The 25,418-nt window shown below is 43.0% G+C and overlaps 1 protein-coding gene across 16 annotated transcripts in view; it reads right to left on the minus strand.

Annotated features, from left to right (window-relative positions):
• Positions 1-17,199, minus strand: part of KALRN (kalirin RhoGEF kinase) — a 475,447-nt gene extending 458,248 nt beyond the window's left edge. For 7 of the 16 annotated variants that reach the window (XM_068195355.1, XM_068195350.1, XM_068195351.1 and 4 more), the window contains exon 1: positions 16,786-17,144. In XM_068195355.1, the coding sequence (XP_068051456.1) occupies positions 16,786-16,858 (73 nt within the window). In that variant the 5' untranslated portion in view covers positions 16,859-17,144. The other 9 variants (XM_068195344.1, XM_068195342.1, XM_068195343.1 and 6 more) reach the window with 5 other exon arrangements.
• Positions 17,200-25,418: the final 8,219 nt, after the last annotated feature.

The following is a 25,418-nucleotide window of genomic DNA, read 5'->3' on the forward strand; positions in this document are numbered from 1 at the left end:
ACATTTGTAAAATCACACTGTATGTGAAGACACCGTGATGGCAAATGCAGGATTACTGTCTCACTGCAGGCTCCAGCAGCAGGGAAAGCCAGTGATGATGTGGGCTACTCACAGTCTAACACAAGAAGCTTTAATGATGATAAGAGGAACACAGAACAAGAACACCAAGAGCTTTACTTTTCACAGCAGCAATCTTTTCTCTTAGGATTACTCTAAGGCAAAAAAAAAAAAGCCTTGTTCTGCAATGGATCTGTTTTCACAGCAAGGGGATAACTGATATTTAAGATGAACAAGAATAACTGAGGAACCTTCTGGTCTGGCATAGATCAGAAGAGGTGAGATGCATAAAATTAGAAACCTGGATTCCCCTCTCCAAAATATAGCTCTCACTCAAAAAGGTACAACTGTTTCACCTTACGGGGATGCTGCACTCCTTACCGCTTTATGCCCACTTACTGCCTTACTGCTGAGGCGTGTCTATTGCAAATGTGATAGAATTATTTTAAATGGAACTTGGGGATACCCACAACTTTGAGTTGAACATTTCTGGCTGCACCTAGATGCACTGACACCAGGAAAGTAAACCTTTAGAAGTATCAATTGAGCTATCTGTCAGATAAAGCATGCCAGACTTTTCCTTGGGGAGCCTCAGGAAAGTTACAGATGCAGAAGCTCAAGAGCTCTTGTCAGATGAGCTTGCAACTTGGCTGCTGCATCCTAATTTAACCCTATAAGAACATGACACACAAAACACAGGTGAGAGATGAGATTATAGGAAACTCAATTCCAGTTAGTACCAGAAAAAGCACCCGTTGATTTGGGATGCTGGAGACAATCAGTGCCTGCCTTTCCCCTTCTTTTCATAGCAGGTGTTCTTTCACAAGCCTCTTATCAATCAGCATAACTAAGGAAGCTCTGTCTGACCAACACATGGTGCTTAACCATTTATTGAGTTCTCTAATAACAATAACATCATAGTAAAATAACATTTTCCAGCTCCTCTCGTGCTGCCGAGCGCAGTGCACTTTGAGTTCTGAAACAATGAGCTGTGACGTGCTGGACCCACGTGCAGCTGGACAGGAAGAGCTGAAGATCCAAGGAGGTTTCCTTTAGGCACAGAGGCTGGGGCGTGACGCAGGGGAAGCCCGTGTGTTCCCGGACAGCTCTGGTAGCAGCCGGGAAGGATGGGGTGCCTGGACATGGTGTCTGCATGTGCTGTTCCTGACACAGCTGCCAGAGATTGTGTTTATTTTACCTTGACTCAAGCAAGGGACACTGTGCAAAGACAAGCAGAGGTGCTAAAAATATGATCTTCACACTGAAGCCCTATGGAAGAGTCACACATAAAAATCACCTCTCAAAATGAAAATGCAGCAATTAATGCAGTCAAATTCAGCAACTACTCATTGCACACCAGCACTGCAAAACATAACCAGAGTAGAAATGTGGAAAAGAAAGAGTAGAATAGAAACGTGGAAAAGAAAGAGTAGAATATAGCTACCCCAAGAGGAATTTAGGCTAGACACAGAAATGCAGCCTTCCTTTCCAGAAATTGCTCAGGGAATGCCTTATTTCACCAACAGCTTCAAAACCATGAACCTGAAGCCTTAACTTCAAAAAAAGTGCACTTCTAATATCTAAGTGCCACTTAGGGGCTCAAATGGATGGGTGCCAACAACAGAGCCATTAGCACCTACTCATCCATGGAGGCTTTCTATCTAAAAAATCTCATCTGTCAGCAGAGTCTCAGCAGGACTTTGGTATGATAAAAACCTCCATGACAAGTTCTAAACTTACAAATTAACATATTCATTTACTTATCCATGTGTAAAAGTGTGTCACTTAGACAGCTTTCTTGAGCATCCATACCTAATCCAAAGCCATCCATTACAACTTTCCATTTGTCCCTGGATTGAGAATCAACTCAAGTTACTTCAGCACAATTGAAATATTGTGTAGAATTATACAACAGAAATACTGAGACAGTTTCAAGAGACTGATTAAAAGGTTTATGTTCACTCCTACATGCTGAATGCCTCCTACAAGGAAGTACAAGCCCAGGCTGGTGCCCGCCAAAATCCCACTGTAATGCTCCTGTACCACTGATGTTAAGAGGAGTTTTGCAAGGACCTGTCCAAACAAGGCATCAGGGACTGATGCTGCAAGAGCCCCTGGCTTTTTGGATCAAGGTTGTTCAAGTTTCATTCACTGTAGTTGAGAGATCTTAATATTTGGAGTTTTAAGGTCTTAATATAGTACCTATCCGTAACTCTGTAACAAAATTAAGGATGAATCTTATGTAAACTCTTGCATAAAATCTTTGGTCATAGAGGATTTTAAAATAATGTTTTTAAAATAGTGAAAATAGACATAATAATGTTTCATAAAATATGACAGACGCAACCCCCAACTCCCAGTGCTTGAAGGGAAACAGGACAGCCAAGAAACTGCAATGTAACAAGTTTTATTTTCCTCAGCAAAAGATCTGCAACTTTCCACTACTGACACACAGGACAAGTAGAACTGAGAACGGAGAGAATAATTTGGTACTGTCTGACGCAGCAAGCAAATAGGATTGCAGCAGCAGAACAGCATCCATGGACACTCCCGTGGGTCCAGGCTGCAGCAGCATAACACGTGGGTGCTCAACACCAGTTCAGATCAGGTCATAAAATCCAATTCATCAAAATAACCTTTTAAAAAACAGATTGCTACAGTTGGTTTCCTCTGGAACCTAACTGCTTCAGGCTCCTGCCTGAGCCACTGTTTGCAAGGTGTCCTCACACCAAAAGGAAAAGTAATGTCTAGGGAGGTTTAAATGCAGTTCTTGGAACATTTCTCAGGGAAAATATGGACAGTGATTGGAAGAGCAAAAAGGGTGCCAAGAGAGATCTCTCCAGAAGTCATTAGCTGCAGCTGCTAACATAGTTGCATGTCAGATTTAAAAAAGAGAACAAAAAAAAAAAAAAAAAAAAAAAAAAAAAAAAAAAAAAAAAACCCACAACTTTAGTCCTGCTTGCACATTTAGTCTGCCCTCCATGCTATCCTATTAGTTTCAAGATTTTCAATTTAAACTGTATAAAGTCTCTGTCTTGACCATTTGACCTTCACCTACTTCGTGTGCAAACAGAGGTCACTGCACATCCCCAGAGCACAACAGGAAAAGGAGCAACAGACTCCCCCCGCAGCACTCTCTCATTCAGTATAATTAATTGGAGACATCCAGAAAACAGAGCCAGGGCATGGGTTTGCTACTTCTTGTCTTGAGGAGCACAATACTAAAAACAAGATTCAAGGTGCCTCACCAGTGTGAAGTACAGGACATTAATCACTTCCCTGGTCCCGCTGGCTGTCACAGCACACATTGGAGTCAATATAATCATGATACACAGAGTATCATCATCCAATTTCAGAAGGCTTCAACCCATACAGAGTAACAGCAGACCACTTCAGAAAGCTTCAAGCATCTGCCCTTCTTGTTCTTTAGCCCAACCTTTTATACCCATCATGTTCATGCACGGTACCTGTGTGCCCTCTGTTCCTCTGGTGGTTGGTCAGTGCCCCTGGGCACTCCATGGCTCATTGCTGTCAGTGCTGCTCACCTGCTTCTCACAGCTGTGCCCACTGGGGATGAGGCTGGGTCGCAGCTCCACTCCCAATTACCACAAACTGTGCACCTACAATGCTATTTCTGACACAAGCCAGGATGCCACTGACCTCCTCAGCTACCTGGGCACACTGCCAGCTCATGGCAGCCCTCACAGTGCTGTGCTTTGCACTGAGCTAGAAAGGTGTTGATAATCCATCAGTGTTTTGGCTACTGCTGAGCAGTGCTCACAGCACCAACACCGTCTCTCTCACATTCCCTCCCTCACCAGCAGGCTTGAGAAGGGACATAGCCAGAACAGCAGACCCAAACAAACCAAAGGGATATTCTATACTGTATCATGTCTGCTCAGCAATAAAAGCCAAGAGAAAGGACGAGAGGGGGTAATTTGTTATTTACAACTCTTGTCTTCTGGAGCAACCATTATGCACACTGAAGCCCTGCTTCCTGGGAATTGGTGTATGTTGCCTGCTTTTGGGAAGTAGACATTAAAACATTTGGTTTTCCTTTGCTTCCACGTCCAAACTTTGCTTTTTCTTTATCAAGCTGACTTTATCTTGATCCCAGAGGGGTTTTTTTCCATCTTATCTTCTTCCCCCTAGCCTGAAGAGGAGAGTGACAGAGTGGCTTGATGGACTCCAGCCAAGGTCAACCCACTAGAGGCATTTACAGGGGGAATAGAACTCCCACATCAATCTATACAGGCCTCAGACTGGTGATCACTGCCTGTGCTATACCTCCCACAGCTTCTGTCCCTAAAGATAACTTCCAAACAGGAAACTTTCCTTTGTCTATATATTCCCAAAGGAAGAGGCAATGTGACTTTCTGTTGGTCAGCGTGAAAACTTCTCTTTAGAGTAGCACCTAATTAGAAGTCTCTGCAGTTGTCTCATTCACATGTTACACAGAGAATATTACTGGGCAAACATAGGTGGGATGTGTAATCAGTCAGTGCTCTTCAGAAGGCCACAGGTATTTATTCTGCCCTGGACAATGCCACATTAAGCAAACATTTGGAATAGCAACACACACCTCCTACATTTGCTAGATATAGTCCAAGAGGAAAATGTACAAGGAAAAACAAGCCCAAGAAAAGGAAATCATATACTGTGGTTATAGCTCTATTAAACTCAGCTGTGCAGAACTAGTCAGGAGGTACCTTCCCATGCCCCAAGTAACTAGCATGCTCATAGGAGACATCCCCAGCACCAAACTCTATGGCAGAGTGGGTAACTCTGCAGCAAAAAGGAACCTGGCATTTGTAAACAACCACAAAGCAGGATGAGAGCTGTAAATGGCTCCTGAGGCACTCTCTTCATGGAGAGATCTCTGGGAAATATGGAATGGATTAACAAATCTGGGCTAGAAAGCAAAGCATTTGTAGGTAGGTGGAACTTTTTAATAGCATATCATTACATTTCCCTTACATTTAGTATTTAATAGATATTCTTTCACAGCAGCACGCTCATTACCAAAAAGGCACAGGGACCTTACCAAACAGTGAGCAGAATGGACCCAGAGCCCAAGTGCCTTCTTCTGTCAGCATTTGGGTACCATGGTGATGAGCAAACGTGGATTTCTTAACACATTAAATTGGAAATATCCTTACTCTGCTACCAGTCTTCTTTGGCCTATCCCCACACAAGTCTGTCAACTGAACACAGGCCAAAATTTCTGCCTGTGTCAATTACTGTAGCTCCTCTGCTGTCACTGGCATTGGGCCATTTCTTATACCAGCTGTGGCTCGGACCTATGTATATTTAAAATTAGGCCAAATGTCATAAAAATCTTAAGACCACTTGACTTCTTGGTGTGGACATAGGCAAGGTGTGGTAATCTCATTTCCAGGACTAAGGCAAGAAGTACAACCTGTCTGAAGTAGGTCACCTGCATCCATATACAGGAGCCCATATCAAATGGTTCAAGAAGAGATGAGAGTTTGCATATCCCTCTGATTTCACCTGTCACTTCAGCATGAACTTTTGAAAATCCTACAGTAAAAAGGAATTGGTGTGCTTTTCCTGGCCTATGTCCTGCCAACAGAAGGTGAAGCCATTCAGTGCTTTGTCAGGGTTTGCTCCACCACCAAGACACGATTTTCTCAAGAACATAGGCACCAAGTCCATACAATATCAAGAAAACCACTTACTGCAGCTTTGTGCCTGACTTTCCCCTTTTGGTAGATGAGACTCCCTGTTTTACACAAAGACTGCAAAACTCAAAAGAGTGTTCTGAAATGCTGTACTAATTCTGTGTATTATTTCTAATTACTGTTATCTCCATTACCACTGCATACCAAGAGGAGCTGAGGATGGCTGAGCCAAGCAAAAAAAATATTGTTCACCCTGCTGTATGTCAAGCACTTCTTGATTTTGGAGGTGGATGCTGTAGAAACTTGCCCTCTGTCTACCTGAGAAAGAACCTACCAGTCACTGGGTTTGAACTATTGCAAATGAGCAGCATAAGGCCCCCAGGCTGAAACATCATGATGGAGCTGAAGCTGGAACAAAAACTGAAATCAATCCCAATTACAGCAATCAGGTCAATCAAGTTTCCAGTAACACCTTACTGCACAGCTCAATCATGAAGACAATCAGCTTGAAAAAAATCTTTTCCTATTATAAGGACTTATATACTGGGAAATGTTATTTTTACAAACTCCCACCACCACATGGTTCAGTTTCAATTGATTTAAGCTCATCCAATCAACAGGGTTTCCCCTCCAGTTTTAGCATCAGAGGTGTTCTAAACCAAGACACTCTTAAAAACTTTCTCCTGGCTCAAATAGTTCAAGACAGTCTCATTAGGGACTTGACAAATAACGTGAAGCAGCAGATAGATAACAGACTAGCAGGAATATGTAAGAGATAGCTGGCCTATTTAACAGTCCAGCACACTTTCGAGGAGGACTGAGTTGAATCAGAGCAAGCTGTTAACAGGGGATTTGCACACCTTAGATCTAAGTCCTTCAAGCTCACAAGATCATTACTATTTTACCCGGTAGGCCTGAGTTTCTCCTTTGGACTAAATTTATCTGAATGCTTCAGACTGACTCAATTAGCATCACTCCTAAATTCTCTACCTCGGCACAGAAAAGCAGAGCAGGAAAGTTAAATTGCTGCCAACAGAGTGGCAGTCAGATCCAAGGAGGTCGACTCTCCATGACATGTTTCTGTGAACAAGAGGCATTAAACATGAAGCAGAACATGCAAGGCTCTGTATCTTCACTTCATATGGAAATGCCTTCTCTTCACAGCATCAAAGCAAGGCAGGCATCTGGTGCACCACTATTAAAAGACTGCAGTGTGATAATAACAGTCTTCAATGGTGAGGGACACCTAGAAGAGAAAACCTTGCTACTTTTCCTGTGCTTTGTCATAGTTCTTATGGCTACCTTATCCAGGCTTTGCATGTTCCTTCCTTTCACTATGTACCCAGGCAATCTTGCTGTTTTTTCTTTAGTATGTCAGAAAACCTGTCTTTGGCTTCCTACATCCCAAAAGCTACAACTCCAATCAAACCTCTTAATGTCCCATTCCTGTGATTTCCTCTGGCTTCTGACCTTCCCCACACTGACAACATCTGCTTCCCTTCCACAGAGGATGCAGGCTGTGATCCCTTTCACAGCCAAGTGCCCTCCAGTTCTGAAGTGCTCTGTTAGGTAACTTTATGGCATTTTTCCATGCTTTCCCTACAGTTTTTTCATTTCTTCCCTATGTTTCTGCTTGTGCCTTTTTCTCATCCATTTCTTCTGCTCTGCACCCAGTGCTTGACTCTGTAACTCCTCAGACTTGTCCTTCAGACATGTTTAAAAACAAAAGCAAAGCATTAATCTTTGGTTAAATGAAATCACAGTCTACTTGTCAGATTTTGTCAGAAGCACTCAATGGCAAGGATTATCGTTTTGTTCAGTGTTCATGTGGGATCTGCTTCAGAAGGAACTAATCAGTGACTGAGACAGCAATACAAATAATAAACCCTGGTAGAGGACAATCATATCATTATGACAATATCGTAGGTCCTACAGGAGGACAACCCAACTGGAAGTTTTATTGCATTCACTCACAATCTTTTGAATATTCTCAAGCACCCACAGCTTCAAAAGCTGTGCAGACTGACAGGTAGAGCACTTGAATGGCCTGCTGAAAACCAAAGGCAACTCGCTGGAAGTTTTCATCTGGAGTCTCCACTAAACTTGTCCCGTGGGAAAAGACAGTAGTAAACAGTTGAAGAGAAACACAGTCCAGATATTTCCACAGAAAGTAAATCTGCTTCCACAGAGAACTGCATATTTCTTGCTAGCTATTATTTTTAACCTCTCGCAGATTTATTTTTACTACAATTTAAATGTATCTGTTATATGCCATAACATTATTATTATGAGAGACACTAAAATAGCAAAGTATTCTAGGCACTTGATACCATTTTACAGAACAGGGAATTACAGCCAGCAATGACTTGACTGCTGCTCACTGCAGCAGCCACCAAATGCTTGTGACCCCCCCTTTCAGCCTTACTTCCTACAGCTCCACTGTGGAGTTACTCCCAAAGTTGTTTAACTGGCTGGGGAGAGGGAGGGGGCAGCAAGAGGAAAAAAAGAACTAAAATTAATCCAATTATTAGGATGAACTTCTGAATTCTGCTGCCAGGCTGTGGACACAGCTTTGGGCTCACAGCCCACAGACTGAAGCCGCTGAAGCCATCAGCTAAGCCTACACATCTCATACCAAAAACTACCTGGGATACTTCAGAATCGGAGAACAGTTTGGATTGAAAGGGCCCTTTAAAGGTCATCTAGTCCAACACCTCTGCCACAAGTAGGGACATCTTCCACTGCCTCAAGTTACTCAGAGTTCCATCTAGGCTTCCAGGGACGGAGCATCCACAACTTCTTTGAGCAAACAGTTTGAGTTTTATCATCCTCATCATGAAAAATTCTTCCTTATCTCTACTCTGAACTTATTCTCTTTTACTTTAAAAATGATGCTTCCTGTCTTATGGCAACTGATCCTTTTCTGAGCCTTCTCTTCTCTAGCTCTCTTAGCCTTTCCTCATAGGACAGGTGTCCAACTACTCTGATCATTTTTATGGACCTAACCTCAAGGCTTTAGTTCTGATTTTCACTAAACTTTTAAATAAGCAAAAGTTTGTTTGCGCAAGGGTCTCAGGGTTTGGCTTTATAGTGCATACTCTAATAAGACAAAGAAAATATATCTAAACAAATAAATTCCATCTTTGATAATCAGTGTAGCTTTTCAGTGCTCCAACACTGAGGAACATCTCTTCTTACCAAGTCAAGCTATGGCAGATCATAACTTTCCACTCCCAACCCACAGCTGGTAAAGCTCTTTGTGTTCAGCTTGGATGCTGTTTGGCACAACAGTCTGACATTGACTTACAAGACCAATGAAAAATATGCACTGCTAATTTTCCTAAGTGCTATGCCAGCAACTTTGGGGGCCATGCATTCACCTACCTTCCCATACAGTGACAGGATTTGTTCCCAGCTAATAAAGCAGGCTTCACATCAGTCGAGGAAATACTTTAGTTATGATGTCCTCCTTCTTCATTACTGAATGATATATTCATGGCAAAGCACTAAAGTTGATGGCATCTTTAAAATACATTTTTTCCGAAGTGTGGGGGATACAAGCCGCTAATCTCTGCAGATCTCCTTTTTCTCCCCCATTGCCCCCGTGGTTTATCATGTCCAATTAGCCATCTGCCATGCCCGCACTGCCACACAAAGGAAGCCCCCTCTCCTGCGCCGCAGCCCATCAGCAGGGCTATTGTCCCTGCTGACAAACAAGAATCAGACACTATTGTTTCCAGCTGGCGATGGTGCTCCCAAAGTAGGCTGCCAGTTGCCACTAAAACAGCAGGAGCACCAGGGTACGCTCCAGAAGCCAGGAACCATGCCAGCAGCACCAGTATTACCGGGGAACCTATACAAAGCACTTTTTGAGATTTATACATATAGAGAGAGGTATAGATATTTTCTGATTTCAGGTAACAAACCAACCTGGGCCAACTACTGCCCTTTCTATGGCAGTTGCACTGGAGCATGCCTGACCTGCTGCCTTTACTGCTTCACCAAGAGGTCACCTGGCAAAGAAAGGGTCACAATTCCCAGAAGAGAGCAACATCTTGGAGTCGAATCTTTCCTTGTTATGTTTATTATTATTATTATCGTTTTAGAGATAAGGCATGTCTCCTACCACTTCAGCACAGCTAATTCCACACACCAAAACTACCCTCCCCCCACCCAAGAAAAGTATTTTAAAAATGTGAAAAGTCTACCGTGTCTACATGGATACTAATTATGTAACAAGTTTAATTTAATTTCTCTCACAAACAACATACATTCACCCTTTTTCTCAAGGCCACTTCACTAAGAGAAATGACCAGAGCAGCTGGTCTGCCAGTCACCAAGATGTTAAATTGAAGATCATTTCCTCTTATTATTCTCAGCAAAGCATGATGTGACCTTACACTAAAAACTACAGTCTGCCTAATTATGGTAGTTTTGTTCCATCAGTGAAACTGAAATGCTGGTTCATATAATTAGGGTAATTAAAAAAGGAATTTAATTTTTAGTTTTAAAGGTAATTTGTTGCCTTGAAGTAAAAGTGCAACAAATTAGACTTATGTACCTGGATGTTTTCATTTTGTGCAATTTGAAAGAAACAAAAAACACTCCTAGATTTTAGTAAGAAAGCCACACGTTGATAAGAGACAAAGAACCCAAATAAATCACAATTTATTCCAGGCAATCATTAATGAAAATGAGCAAACAAAATGAATATTTATATTTAAAGGTAGAAACAGAATTATCTTCTAAGCCCTCGATTAAGTAATAGAAATTACTTAAACTTCAACAAATGTTTTAAATGATATTTAGCACTTCAGCAGTGGACATACATAGTTTCAATATATCACTTTGAATATTCACCAAATAGTTCAAAATAAAATAAATGAAAAACAGCTGAAACTAATGTGAATCCACAGTAATCACACAGGTTAATGACTTTCACAATGACTTATAAACAGAGCAAAGTCTTAGCCCTGGATTCAAATACAAGGATCATACTGAACCAAATATGAAATACAACATGAAAACTTAGATATTTTGCTGAATTGTTACTCCATTCCTAGCACAAAATGCTCTAAATCCCATTTCAACACACTGCAGGCCACATATCACACAGGTGACTAACTTAAACCTAGATTTACGATTGCCATTGCAATGCCTGGGCCAAGTTCAGTTTTCAGTTACATCTGTGAAAACTCCCAAGCAATTCCTCTGAAGTTCCCTGGATCTGTACAGCAGTAACACAATCCATCCTAGAAGCAAGTGGGAAAGAAATAATTCAAAATATTATGACTTCTTTTTTTTACAGTCCTTTACACTTTAAGGCTCTCCATTCAGACAATCATACTTGACTTCTCTTTTCATATCCAGCTCTCTTTTGTAAAACATGTATTGGAATATTCCCTGTTATTCTTGCCAGACTCTCTAGGCAAAATTCCCCAAGTGGCAGAGTCCCTTCAGTTAAACACAGGGTGTGTGAGCAATGCAAGGCTGTAAAACGGGAGTTGTTTATCCAAAGAAATATTAAAAGCAGGACACCAGTCCAAATCAAACAAAAGCACAAATACCTCTAAGTCGTTTCATGACTTTAAGTTCCAGCTGTAAAAGGCACAGCACTATGGGTTTATAAGGCCTAATACTCCTTAAGTATTTTCTTTGATGTAACTATGAAGTACTTAAAATACCACTGGGTACTGTATGGTACATGTCACCATGGAGCAATAAAGCTGCTCTACATCCATAATCAGCCTTTCCAGAGACCATAAGGTCACAGCAGCTGAAACAACAGAATACTTCATTCCCAACCTTCAAGAGGCCCAGAGCACCTGTGCAGCCAAAGGACTCCCTAAAAGGCTCTTAACGTGGGGGTGTGCCTGGAAATTACAGCAAAGAAAACCCACCAAACCCATCAAAGCCATTCCCATTTTTCAAACCTCATGTTTTCCCAGCAGATTATTATTATGAGACTTGATAAAATACAGTAGAGGAGGCAGGTGGTAGGAAAGAGTGATAGTTATACTTGCCTGGCCAGGTTGGATGCTCACTTGTATCCAAGCCACTCATCATTCCAAGATTCACACGGCCATCTAAGTCCACATGTAAAATGGTTTACACAAGCACCAGGAGGGTTCCTCTTTTGTGAGGACTACAGGATTATACTTCTCTTCTTTCCGAGTTCCAACCCAAAAACACAATGTAGGCAACAGGTTCTCCCCCATAACATCTCCAGGTCCCATATCAAGCCTTATTACAGTGCCTGTGAACTTTACTGATGTCTGTGTTTAATGCTTATGTTCCTATTGCACCGTGACCTGGAATTCAAGGATTGTGAACTTCAGTACAGATGAGCTCTGAACAGAAGCTGGGTGTTAAAGGCCCCTTCCTCTGGAAGTAATGATGTTCAACATTAATTGAATTAATATCAAATAGAATAATTAATATCAAATAGAATAAGTATGTTCCTACTGGCCTATAACATGACACAATCTCATCCAGAATAAACACATTGTAAATAACTAAGAGATATCATCCCTGTTGCCCTGTACATACTTCTATGTGAGAAGGAAGGAAGCAGTATGGGAAAGAAATGCTCCTCTGAACATAAATCATTCATTTAAATTGCCCCCTTCCAGCATCAGACAAAAAGAGGTCCTTCTTTTTTGACACAAGACCCCACAATCCAGCAGTTTCTGCCCCATTTCTTAGCAGCATCTGCATGGCAAGAGAGGGAAAAGGACAGTCATTCCCACCAAGACCTCTTGAGTCACCTATGTGTCCTTTCCCATGTCTACGTGAAAACTCCTGAAGTAGCAGATCTGCCTGAGTCCTGAAGAGGAGGAGATGGGACAATCACAGGGCAGAACCACACAGCCTTCTCCATGCACTGGGGAGGTTTGGGGGGACCTGGGTCCCCACCTGTAGTAAAACAACAATTCCTCCCCCATGTCAATCACATGAAAAAATAAAAACCACCTACATTAGACAATAAAGAAAGAAAACAACAAAACTCATATTCCTGACAGGGTCAGAGGTCAAAGCCTCCACAGCATGGTACAGATTTTGATTAAATGCAACACCTCAAAGAACACAAGACCTTTCCAAACGGTAGGACAGACCTGACAGGCTTTTCTGCAACAGAGCCTCCTTTAACAACACACATTACCAGACCAGGCCTTATGAATTAACAAAGTCTCAAGGTAAGGAAGCCAGGAATCACACAAACACCTCACCCCAGTGACAACACAATTGAATCAATTTACCTGCTCTACAAGAAGACACTTGAGTCCATCAACCTCAAGGAGCACTTCTCTGCTGACATCATTTCAAGCATATCTTTTGATCAAACAGCCTGGCCAATGCCAGTCATTTTAAAGTTATTTAATAGCAGAACTGCCAGTCACTTGTGCACAAATGAACAATGCTAGAAGTATAGCTGGCTGAAAAGCAGAGAGCAAACAGAATAATTCATTGCATCCAAAGGAGTTGGAATAACATCAATTTTCAACTCACAGGAAGTATCAATGACAAAGTTGGCGTCTTCATATCAGATATAATCAATGCTATACTTAAGTGCCATAAAAATAAATTAGAAAATAAAACAGTACCTGCTAGCACATGAGAAATATTGACGACTACTTCTGCTAGTAATTGGTATTTTGCTAAATTGTTCTATCACTGACCTCTATAAATATTTAAAATATTTAGAATTTAAAATATTTAGAATTTTCTTATGTGGTTCACTCCTGTATCCAAAACACACTGCAGAAATTACTGCAGCTTAAGCAGGAAGCTAAATCTTTCTCTGTGTGTCTGTATTCAAGGGATACCTCTTATTTGTACACTTTAAAAGTGACTTAGTTTATTTTTGAAACTGTAAGTATTTGGATTCCATTCCACACAATAAAAAAAGTTTCAGTACACATTTATTACAGATTACTAAGAATTCCAGAGAACCTGGTCATATTTTACCTGTCAGAAACCAGACTTAAGAAACTTAGTGAGGAATACCTAGGCAGAGATTCAGGTTTTCACTCAAACAGAAGCAATAGACGCCATGCAGAAATTGCTGCTACAATTCAGCAGATGGTGTTATCCTAGAAATCAGAGCTGGAGATGGCAATAATAATTTCTGCCCTTCATGTCCCTCTGTCTGCTAATTTTTATCCCAATTACATGGGATTGATTCTCTAAAAGAGTATTCCTGAATTTCTTACTGCATATATCAGATGGTGAAAATTAGAATAGTCCCTTTCCTGCCTGACTCCAGGGACGTTTTAACTGACTGCCAGCATCAACTACACAGTTGTTAAATCCACCCTTTTCTTAAAAGTTATTCCTAGTTCTCATCAGTGTAAGCACCAGAACAGACCTTCCTTTATTACTTCATGTTAATTTCTTCAGTTTTCCTTTCCAGGTACAGCTCAGAAAGCTGCTCCCATAGGTGTCCCTGCTGATAAGGGATGGGTACCTCGAGTGTTTGGATGCTGGGGGAGCTGCTCTGTGAGCGGCGCCACTCCCAGCATCAGCCTCCTCTGCCGGTACCAGGGAGCAGCCTATCGATCCTCCCGGCTCAGTGCAAAGCCCAGCTGGTTGCTAAAAGCCTCAGAGAGAGGTTCAGTTGTTTCGACTCTGTTTTTTTTACAAATGATGAGTTTATGCTTTTCCATGTGGTAACTGTGAATTTGGGAAGAGTTTAGGCTGTTCAGTATGAGCTAGGGTTATCAGAGCAGCTAATCTTTAAACTATATACAGTAATTTTTTTATTTAATATGAGCATGTAAGACAAGGGTTGTGCTTTACAAATCCAGAACACAAATCAGGACAAGGTATAGAAACAAAAAAATCTAGTATCAAGGGAAAAAGAATGCTAAGTCAATGCAGGTCTCTGTAGCTATTACACATCAGACCCCATCTCACAGTCCTTACTCAGACGGGATCGCTATTGTCAGCCTGAGAGGTGTAGGAGTCAGCTGTGTCCTGGCTACGATTGTTCTCCCAAGCCTCACATCAGCTTTTCTCTCCACCATCCGTGGAACCCAACTTCACACAGCACAACAGCAGTGTACAAACCCACAGGTAAAGGGGGCCTCAAACAACACAGAGGACCAACACTGTCATTTCACACAAGTCATACCTGTGCTCGTGCTTTCCCCATTTCTCAGGGATCTTGCCAGCAGACAGCCAAAATTAATTACTAATAGTCTGTGTTTTTTTTTTTTTCCCACATCATCATTTTGGACAAAAGATGTAATGATGCAGAAACAAGTATTTTGCCATCTTCTTTGATGAAACTTAATGTGAAGCAGACAACCATCAAGGATGGCCTATGCACACATGCTTCAGTGCAAGGATAGGACCTAGGCACTTCTCCTAAGCCCAGGTTCCTGTGATTTTGTTTCCTCAAGAAGCAGAAGTGTTAAGAGACTCTGAAATCTCTGGGCTAAATGTATAATGCAGGTTACAAGTGTATTCACAGATCTACTGGTGAAATTTAAGGTGAAAAAGGCAGCTTGGGAGAAATGTCTAGCCACATGGCTCCCTGTGCTTTCCCCTCATTTAGGAATACTTTTTTATATAAGCTAGACAGATTTGACTCTCTTCAAATTCAATTCTGCTAACGTGCTTACGTTGAGAAGGCAGTGTCACAGAGAAATGATTCAGCTTTGGGTGAAGGAGGGGAGAGAGTGAAAAGGTAGGGAGGAACCTTAATTAACATGTTCCTTTTAAAAGGAAAATTGATGGGGTTTTTTTTCTTTTCTTTTTTTCTAACAAATCTGTCATTGTTGAGACTTAGGAAATTATATTGTAACTAGGTAGGCTATCAACAGGCAAACATCCTATGGCTTAATGACTTTGTGGATCATATGATACACACAGCCAGACCTTATTATACTTATCCTCTAGATCAAAGGGTTTTCACATAAATGGGGGGCAGTCTACCATAGCAGGGAGCTGCTGCAGGCCTTCAGGATTTTACTTCTTTAAAGTTTTGGTGATTACATAATTGCTTTTTTGTAACTGGAGCTCAAAGCATTGTGTGTAGCTAATGAGCAGGTAGAAGAAGAAAAACAGCTGAAAAGCAGTCTTGACAAACAGCTGTGGCAGTGTCAGTCCTAGCCCAAAAGGGTCAATCCCCTTATGAAACGAGTACTTAATCCTTTACAATTTTTAATTTAAAATCTACCAAGACTATAAAACTTTCTTAATATTTTGATGGGGAAGGGAGTGAGGGAGAAGAGGGGGGTGTGTCATGCAGACCACAAGTTGCTTCAGTTGAGATGCTCATCCTGTGCAAAACCATGTTTCAGAGCTGGGGGCTCCCACACAAACACCACCTTACAAAAGAGTGCAGCACGTACCTATTGCCCACAAAATTTAATTAACCACTGCTTCATTAGCAAAGGCTCCCTACGCTCTGTTGTAGTCCAGCTACACTTTGGCTGCACTTCAGCATCCTCTGAATCGGGAAACACAGGGCTCTCACCCAGCCCTGAGCTACTTAGCGAGCTCGTCGCCGAGAGGTCAGCATCCCCGACCGGGGGGATGCAGCCGGGCTGCGGGCGAGCGCTGCCCAGGGCGCCTCTGCGCTCACTCACCGCCCACCCGAGGGCGGCAGGGGTAGCGCCCGGCGCTTCGCCCGGCTGGAGCGGGGCAGGCAGCCAGCTCCGCTTCCCGAATACCAGCCGGTACCCGGGTGGCCGCTGCCGCCGCCCGGGGCGGGGGCCCGGCGGGGCCCAGCCGGCGCCGCTTCCCGCGGGGGTGACAACGCGACAGCTCTCCCCGAGCATCCCCGCGGGGCTTTTGTGCCTGCTTGGGGCGGGGGCCTGGCCGGTCCTCTCCCGAGGCGGTGGGAGCGCAGCCCTGCGGTAGCATCTTCCCGGGGGCGGAAGGGGCGACGGGGCCACGGGCGCACCGAGGGGCTGCGGCGGACAAAGCGAGGAGGCAGGCGGGGATCCCCTCCATCCCCTCGTCTCCCCTCCCCGCGGCTCCGCTGCTGGCGGTGCCCGCGCCGCAGCCGCCAGCCCCGCATCCCGCGGCGGAGGCAGGGCCCGGCGCTGCCCTGGCCCCTTCCCCGCGGCTCCCCTACCTGTTCGGAAGAAAGCATCCACCTCGGAGTCAGGGACAGCGCCTTCCTCCGCCGCCCCTTCGGCGGGATTCATGGCTGGGGGAGAGGCGGCGGCGAGCCCGGCGGCTGGTAATATCCAGTGAGTTAGGGAGGAGGAGAGCCGAGAGAGAGAGAGAAAAAAAGAGGGAGGGAGAAGAGGAGGGAGGGAGGGATGGAGGCGCGTTCAGCTGCGAGCCCAACCGAGCGCCGTTCGGATCATCCCTTCCGCGGTGCCTGCGGGGCGGCTGCCCCGGGGCTGGGCTGCGCTGCCCCCGGGCTGCGCTGGGCGGTGCGGCCGGGGCGGGGTGCCGGTGCCGAGCCCCGCCGCCGCCGGCCCCCTCCCCTCCACCCGCTATTGTTCCGACCTGCTCCGCTCCGCTCCGCTCCCCCCGCCGCCGCCGCCGCTGCCCCTCGCCGCGCTGACAGCCCGGCCCGGCCCCCGGCGGCCGCCCCCGCCGCTTCCCTGCCGGCACTTCCTGAGCCAGGCCGGGCGCCGGCCGGGGAGGCTGCGGCGCCCCCCGCCGCCGGGGCAGCCCCTCTGCGGGGCGCGGCCGTTCCGGGCGGGGCGCTCCGGGCACAGGTGCGGGCACGGACGCCCCGCGGGGGTCCGGAGGGAATTTTTGTTTTATTCCCTACCCCTGTAAGCTCCGCAGCCGTACCGCTGTGCATCCCCGAGCTGCACCGCTGCCGTGTCTCCCCTCTGATGAACAGCCGCGGGGGCACGGAGCGGCGCTCGGCTATTAGACGGTCAGGTACTCGAGGGGCGAAAGTGAACGCTGATGTGGTTATACGGACACAAAAATTGTTCTTTGTTTTGGGGTTGGGTGAAGGGGTTAGGTTTTTTTTTTTTTATTTTCAAGAGCTGTTGGGCACGACTGCTTTGGAAACGATCAGCGAAACTGCATGTTGTTGCAGGTATGCCTTCATATTTTATTCTTTACAGTCCTCGGTGACTAGAGAGCCAAAAAGGAGTTTGGAAAGCCAAGATCCTGGTCCCAGCTCAGACATTGATTCTACTCGCTAAATGATTTTGAATTCTCTACTGTAGCTCCAGTATTTGTGATTTGGGACAATAATTGTCTCAAAAGGAGTGCTGTGAGGAATACTTGTTTGTACTTTGTTAGCCACTGAGTTAAGTGTTCTTCTCTGAGCCCAGCTATCAAGATTTCAAGCACAGACAGGCAGATATGGATGAAGACAGATGTTTGCCATTTGGGCACTTTCTTTTCCTGTTCACCTATTTGAAGTTTCCCCAGCTCCTCATTCTTCTGTGATCGCATAACAGCTCAAAAATGATCTTAAGGAAAAATGTTGCTTTTTCACCTAACCACTACTGTAAAACAGGAATGTTACTCTCACATCTCACAGTTGTTCATCTTTGCTTCCTCTACCATTAGAAAGAAAAAGCAACTGTTGGTGTGATGATCCCTCTGGCTGTAGTACCCTTGGATAACCCATCCTTGCTGCAAAATCCCATCCATCAGTCTCAAGAACAGCAGTCTTTTAGCCAGAACATCCCCTTGGTCTCACTGTCTTTATCCTTTAGGGGTAATGCCTAATCATCACTCATTTGCCATTGAAAATCTCTGATGTCTAAGGGACTTGAGGACAAAACCTCTCCAAACCTCCAGCATGGAGGGACGCACTGGAGCCCTTCAAAAGAGGTATCAGTCTAGTGCATCTTAAGGAAGAAAATACTTTGTCTAGGAGAAGTGTCAGAGTTAACTGGTTGTAAGTGACACTGTTTGGATCAGTTCTCAATCTGCAGGTACTTTAGCAATTGAGGTTAGCAGAACATTTTCTGTTTCAGCCCAGATTATTTTAAATGTCAGAGGAGCATGGGTTTCCTCCACCTGATCTCTTCTCAATAGAACATAAGGGTAGTTCTTACATACATCTTACATGTGGGTACATTCAGGAGTGTGAGCTTGGCAGCTGGGAAGAATGCGGTTTCCTCATGAAGCTTCTAATCCACTCAGGATTTGGTACAACGTGGTTGCTTTTTGAGTTAAAGCATTCTGGAGCATCCTTAGACGCTAGACAGGAGCTATGCATAAGCAAGGAAGGTTTAGCATCATCCAAAAGGAATTATTTTTTGTCAATGACAGAAAAATTTATATTCCCCTTTACTTAGGAATCCTACAGGTGTGTTCTACAGCATCAGTTGTAGGAATTATATAGACTACAAAAAGCATGTTTGTCTGTATAACCTCCAATTGAAGCTGTTAGAAAATGCTGAGGGGAGGGAGACCAGTTCATTCAGCTTACCTGCCATCCCAATACCTATACAGATTCCTGTTTAATGATTAAACCAGTGAAAATACTCATATTTAACCATATAAAATACCAGTATCTTCTGGAAAATATTTTTTTTTTTCATAGAAAACCTTCATTGCAACATGAATTGTCCAAAATCTCTCATAATTTAAAACAAATGGGAATTTCTATGTTTTAAAGAATAAAAGTGTTTGGAGACATTTTATGTTAAAGTCTATCAAGGCTTAGCCATGCCTTTATCTTGCTCATCTCTGCTGTGTAAGACACATCAAGTTTGTTCTTCTCTGCTTGCAGCTCCACCGGCCAGGGAAACCCTGCCCAATTTATTCACTATTTTCATGGCTTTATCATTGAAGCAGCAGTCCTGCTGCCACATTTTGCACACACCTCTCATATGCACACACGATGGTAATGCAGGACGGGCGGTACTACAGTCCAATATCAGTAAATTTTAGTGGAAACCCAGACACTGAGTGAGCTACTGTTTTTCTTAACTGCAAGCAGAACAGGGCTGTCACTGTAAAATATCATTAACAGCTAGGAACCACCATGACTTCAGTTCAAGTCCCAGCAATGAGTTTACAGTTTTTGTTGTTAAAAGAAGAGCTGTTAAATATAGAATGAAATACTATCTGCAATGTATAATTCCCTTTTTAGATATAATGCTGAAGGCACCTACAGTTTCCTTGAAAAGCAAAACATGGGAAAAAACCCTGTAGAATTACGTAAGCCAAAATTCAGTAGTTTCACTGACAGACATTGCTTTAATCTTTTGCATGGCTCTACTTGACAAATACCTCAATCCATACCAAACAACTTCGTTTAACTAGGTACAACTGTTTTTCTTTTTGACAGCCCCTAAAGCTGCTCAAAGATCAGAAACTGTCACACAGGCTTTTGATTTAAGGCCTCTGCTACAGTCAAGTTTTCCAATGGGATGGCAATAGGTGGTATCTGAGATGAAACACTTTTTAGCTAAATCTCATGAGCTTGCATGCTACAGGATGGGAGGAGGGAGAAGAATGTGAACAAGAAATAAGCAAAATTCATCTTTCCAAGACAGCAGATCTAAGACAGGAGAAATCCAGGACAGCTGCGCTGTTAGAATCAGAACAGAACTCTGAGAATGCACGTGCAAAGGTGTGTCCTGCACAAAGGCTCAAGAGTCCAGTGCTACAAAACACAGTACATGGGCCAAGAGTTGTCATTCAAAAAGGACAGGGAGAAAAACCAATCTGCCAGACTCAGCAGATGAGCCGCAGTCTGTAAGGGGCTGCAGAGACTGTTGCTTGTGCAGAAGTCCCTCCCATTTAGTGACACAGCAATGTTTAAATAGAGAGTGTTTTTAGGAAATGGGATCGAGAGAAAACCTAAATAGTAGAGCAGGAAAATCTAAGTCTTAAAAGCATCTAAGGCTGCCTTCTTAGTAAGTTACAGCTACATTCTGGGTATGTGAGAAGAATTTCTCACACCTGTTTCGCCAATGTCTAGGTATTAGACTTGAAATTACTATGCTCTTATATGGGACCAGGCACAGTGGGGTGGAAATTTCCATCTGTATTCTAGACTATCAGGGATCCTGCAAGGGAAAATCTGCAAGTCCCTGGAAACAGGGTGTTCAGAGAAGCCTCCAGGGCAGGATGGAGGAGGCAGAAGACATGCTTCATATGCTAAAACTCAAATGCCCGTATATATGCCAAAGATTATTTCTGGCTCAACAGACAGCACGCACACATGAAGGTTGCCTTTGCAGCACCCACATTCATACTCACACATGTGGCTTAGCTCTACTGTTTGCTCAGATGTGGAACAGCTGTACGGGCGGGCATAGAGCAAGCTCTAATACCATGCCGGAGTCCCTGTCCCAGTATTATCCCTACTCTTCTTATATTCCCCCTCTGGATCACAGCTGAAGTGGGAATGTCTGCTCAGTTGTTACCTAGTCTCCTGCTTTCAGAGCTGACATAAATTCCAATTTCCCCAAACTTGGACAGAAAGCTGAGCAATAATCACTTCTCTACAGACACATCACTCAGAAGAAAGCAATAGTAATTAGCAAAACAATTTACAAAATATAGAATATTTTTATCGTGGTGGCAGTGCAGAGGTTTACTAGTATCATCAGTCAGACAAATGTGTCTCCTCCATAAGTTCCAGAACTGCATTTGCCACCCTGGCCACAGAAGCTTAGACTGGATTAGCAACAAGCAGAACAGCTGATGCATCCAAGAAGACACACGTCTTCGCTAAGTTTACAGATACAAATCTGGAAGAGCCAACAGTGCCTGAAAATTCTTTTCTCCTCCGTAACTTATTTGGATTAATTTGTTAAATAAGTTGCTAATACGTGCTAGTGGATCACAGATTCTGTTAACTAATGAAATAAATAAATCTAAACACAAAAGTAGTATTCCTCAGCCAGGCTCCATTTGCTACATAAGCTTGAAAAGAGAAGCTTTTGGCTTGCGCCAGCCAAGTCTACACTGTACTTTTATGTACATAAAGAACATCAGTCTTAAGCACTGTTAAGCTGGAACATTTTATTCAGAGTTTCCTGCAAACTTTTAATGCTGATTCTGAAGTTCTGTCAGATTCTTAGTGATAGTAAGCAGTACTTATTTACCAGTAGCTCCTAAATTCCAACCAATCTCCCAGCCAAGTTTTGACCAGTGCAGAAAGAGTTACAGAACCAGACCAGAAAAAGGAGGTATTAAATATTGAAGTGTTTTTGGGAAGAATGTAAATGTACATAGTAGCTATTCAGAAAACCAATTTTAAAGTGAAGCATGCATTAAAATTAATCAGTGACTACTACTTTATTACCACAAGCATTCATTTCAATGCACTTGTAGGATACTAATTTCACACATGGTTGGACATAAATACTAACCTGTTTTCCATTTCACCAGTATAAATTAGTGTGAGAAAGAAGTTTCTTGCTGTGATAAAACTAGTAGTGGTGTATGCAAAAACAAAAACAATGTTTGCTTTGGGTTTTTTACACAAAGTTAGAAAACTAACGTTTGGCTCTGTAAATGTGCCATAATGTTTAATCTTTGGATTCTCCTCAAAAGACCTAGTAAACTTAAAATTAATCAGCTAACACATCAAATGAGTCATGCATTCCTATTGAATCAGGTGACAACCTTTCTAAATCCCCTACAACTCCGTACTACAAAGTGCAGTCCTTGAAAATCCTGCCAGCAGCCCCAGTAACTGGCAGCTGTTTATCCACCTTAGTGCTTTGCAATAGCTGTAACACTGAAAATGTACATTCTGATATTTATAGCAAACTCCACCCACTAAGGGGAATGTTTTTTTCCATTAATTATCCAAATTAATAAAGTTAATCAAATAAATTTTGTTTTGCTATTAAGCAAACATCCCAGTATTGCTCATGTAACAAGTCTTATCTACAAATCCTTACCCAAGGAACTGTCAAAAGACACTCCTCAGGGGTATTTTTTAGAATTGGTTTGTTGCTTTTGTGTGGTTTTTTTTTTTTTTTTTTTTTTTTAATGGAGAGTGCAGGGTGTGGTTTAAAAAAAAAAAAGGTGTTTTTGAAGGCAGCAATAAGTAAATTTCTGAGACCAAATCTGATGCACTGGAGTCATTCAGTGACTGAGTTTTCCCCCACACTCCTCCAGGCACATACAGTAGTTCTTGCAGCTACATCTCAGAGGCAGTCATCACTCCTCTGACACCAGGAGTAGGTCTCAGTCACTCAGTGTCTCCCTGCTTTCAAGTCACCACTTCTCTCCAGAGGACTTTAAGAGCCTTCCTGAGCACACTTCCACTTCTGTCACTTCCCCCAGGTATATTTTCAGCCTCATTTTCAGCTACAGCTGGAAAGGTTCTAGATGTTCTCCTTCATTTATTATCTTTTTGGCTTTTCCTTTTCCACTAATAGCAGGTCTCCTTTCCCTGCTGCCTATAAACAGAGATTCACAAGGATGGAGAGTAGCTCCAGCTTCCTCCCAGTATTGCTTGCTACAGGTAAGTGTGATGGAGGGGAGGTATTGGGATACTGGGCATACAGGAAAAGCACATGTGATCACAACCAGAAACTTGTAAGTAGACAAGGAGGAAGATGTGCCCACACAGCCCCATCCTTGTGCTTCCCAGAACCCCTGGGGGGTGAGGGGCTGAGGACTAGCCTTCCACCCCTCTCCACATGACTCCAGACCTGGTACTTACCTACTTGCAGTGGTACTTCAGATCTCAGTTCAAACCCCAGCTTAGCTCTGAACTTTAAAAGTAGGTCTCTACTGCCACCATATCTAGCTCGGAGTATCCTACATTTCTCATGCATTAAAAGGTCAGGGATGGATTCCTACGGCTCCCAAGGAGACCTATCATCCCCTAGTCAGGGATGATAATGCACATACAGTATACTGAAGATTCCTGATGAGGTTTGTGCCCATTCCAACAATTGCAAGTATTAATGTTTTTTACCCTAGAAGAGATGCTTCAGTGGCAGAACATTCAAGAAAAAACCTCTGTATAATTTGAGTTTTCAATACATATTGCCACTTTGATATCTGTATTTTTAGTTCCAGTGCTGATGGGGCCAAGATTCATACAGAAGTGTGAGGATCTGGTGTGCTGACAGCTTAGAAGGAGACAAAATTAGGAACCAGATGGGAAGTCACAGACGATACTGTTCTGCAGAAGGGGCAAGACAGTATCTGCAGATACTATTTTCAAAACAGTATGTTCCAAACCACTATGACACTTGCTCTGAGAGGGAGGTCATTTATATAACAGCAGGTAAGACTGACATACTTTCTGCAGAAAAGCTGCCTTCAAGGTAGGTATTTCTACAGCCCCATCTGTCAATCTGATAGAGGCTGGTATCAAAATTGACCTCCAGGAAAGCTGTGCTATAAATTCTTTAGGACCACACATGATTCTGAGTATCTTTGAAAACATAATGCCTCACAGCTGCTGGAGCTGAAGTACTGCCTTCCTTCAAAGGGTAAACCCTCTGTGGTCATCTGGATCTGTTTAGAAACCCTGATATCTGCTAAAAAGAAGCACTCTGTATCACTGACTGATATAATGAATCTAGAAATTGTACACAAGAACCAACCATCTTCCTTTCCTTGATTGTGTCATATCCGCTCTTCCCTGTGCTCTGGTGAACATCTGGAAGAGACCAATTCCATGTTATGCTATGTTAGCATGCCTTATTGCATAGCCAGCATGAGACAGCTCATGCTCCAGAGCTGCCAGAAGTCTGAGCTATAGGCCACAGGCCATCTGGCTACCAAGATCCAAGAAAAAATATATATTAGAAACAAAGATTAGGAGTAAGGATTCTTAGATTCAAATACAAGGTTTCTTTATGCTGTGAACTGTGACATTCCAGAGAATAATTATCCCTCTAAATAATAATTAACCTATCTGCAACAGGGCTGTAGTATATTCCTGCTTTCAGGTAAAGGTTAGATTCATTAGGGTTCAGCGAAATACTCTGAGATCTACAGCAGTGGATTTTATTCCTACAAGAAGCCCTAGTGGATCTTATGCATAGAGGTGATTTCCATATTCCCATTTATGGTGGATGGTAGAGAGCCTTAGCAGGACACTTCAGTGCCCAAGAACACACATTCCCGTTGCAGCTTCTGTCTTCTCCTCCATGCCGGCACACTCTGAGCAACAGCCACATTGGTCCCCTTTGCTCACAGGAGTGACACCCAAAACCCAGCCACCCCTGCTCAAAGTCTGATGTTCTGCAAGTGCAAAAGAATAACTGATTGTAAGCTCTGCCAGAAGAATCTTTTATTTCAAAGACACATCTCTTCATCAGTCCTAAAATCGAGCAGTACAACATGAATTTAAGATTCAAATGTCAATATTGCAAACATATGCAGTTTTCCTAGGCAACAGAAATAAACACTATAGTCATTATCATCATTCACACAGTCAAATATAATTTGGAATCCATTAATTCATATTTGTTTATATGTAATGGCATTTCAATCCTTTTATTTTAATCTCTTGCCAAGGCCATCCCTCCTGTTCCTTTCATATATGTGTGGGTACACATGCATACTTGCACTGATTGTTCCACAGAAAATGGAAAGTTTCACACATGTCTTTTTAAAATATATGTATTTTTCTAAAATATGGGAAAACAAAATTAGTTTTGGCAATGAAGATTAATGTTGTCTACTAAATAATTTTCTTTATTTACCAATGACTATCATCTTGTCTAACTTATTAGACTGAATAGTTTTTCTCTGCCTTGGATCTTTAACACTGGCCCAACAGAAGCATTTAGTTTTCATCCGTAGTGTACATGAATGTCCTATGCCTACTATTGACTAACTGTG

This window comes from Anomalospiza imberbis, chromosome 7, assembly GCF_031753505.1.
Source record: "Anomalospiza imberbis isolate Cuckoo-Finch-1a 21T00152 chromosome 7, ASM3175350v1, whole genome shotgun sequence".
Classification (NCBI taxonomy): domain Eukaryota; kingdom Metazoa; phylum Chordata; class Aves; order Passeriformes; family Viduidae; genus Anomalospiza; species Anomalospiza imberbis.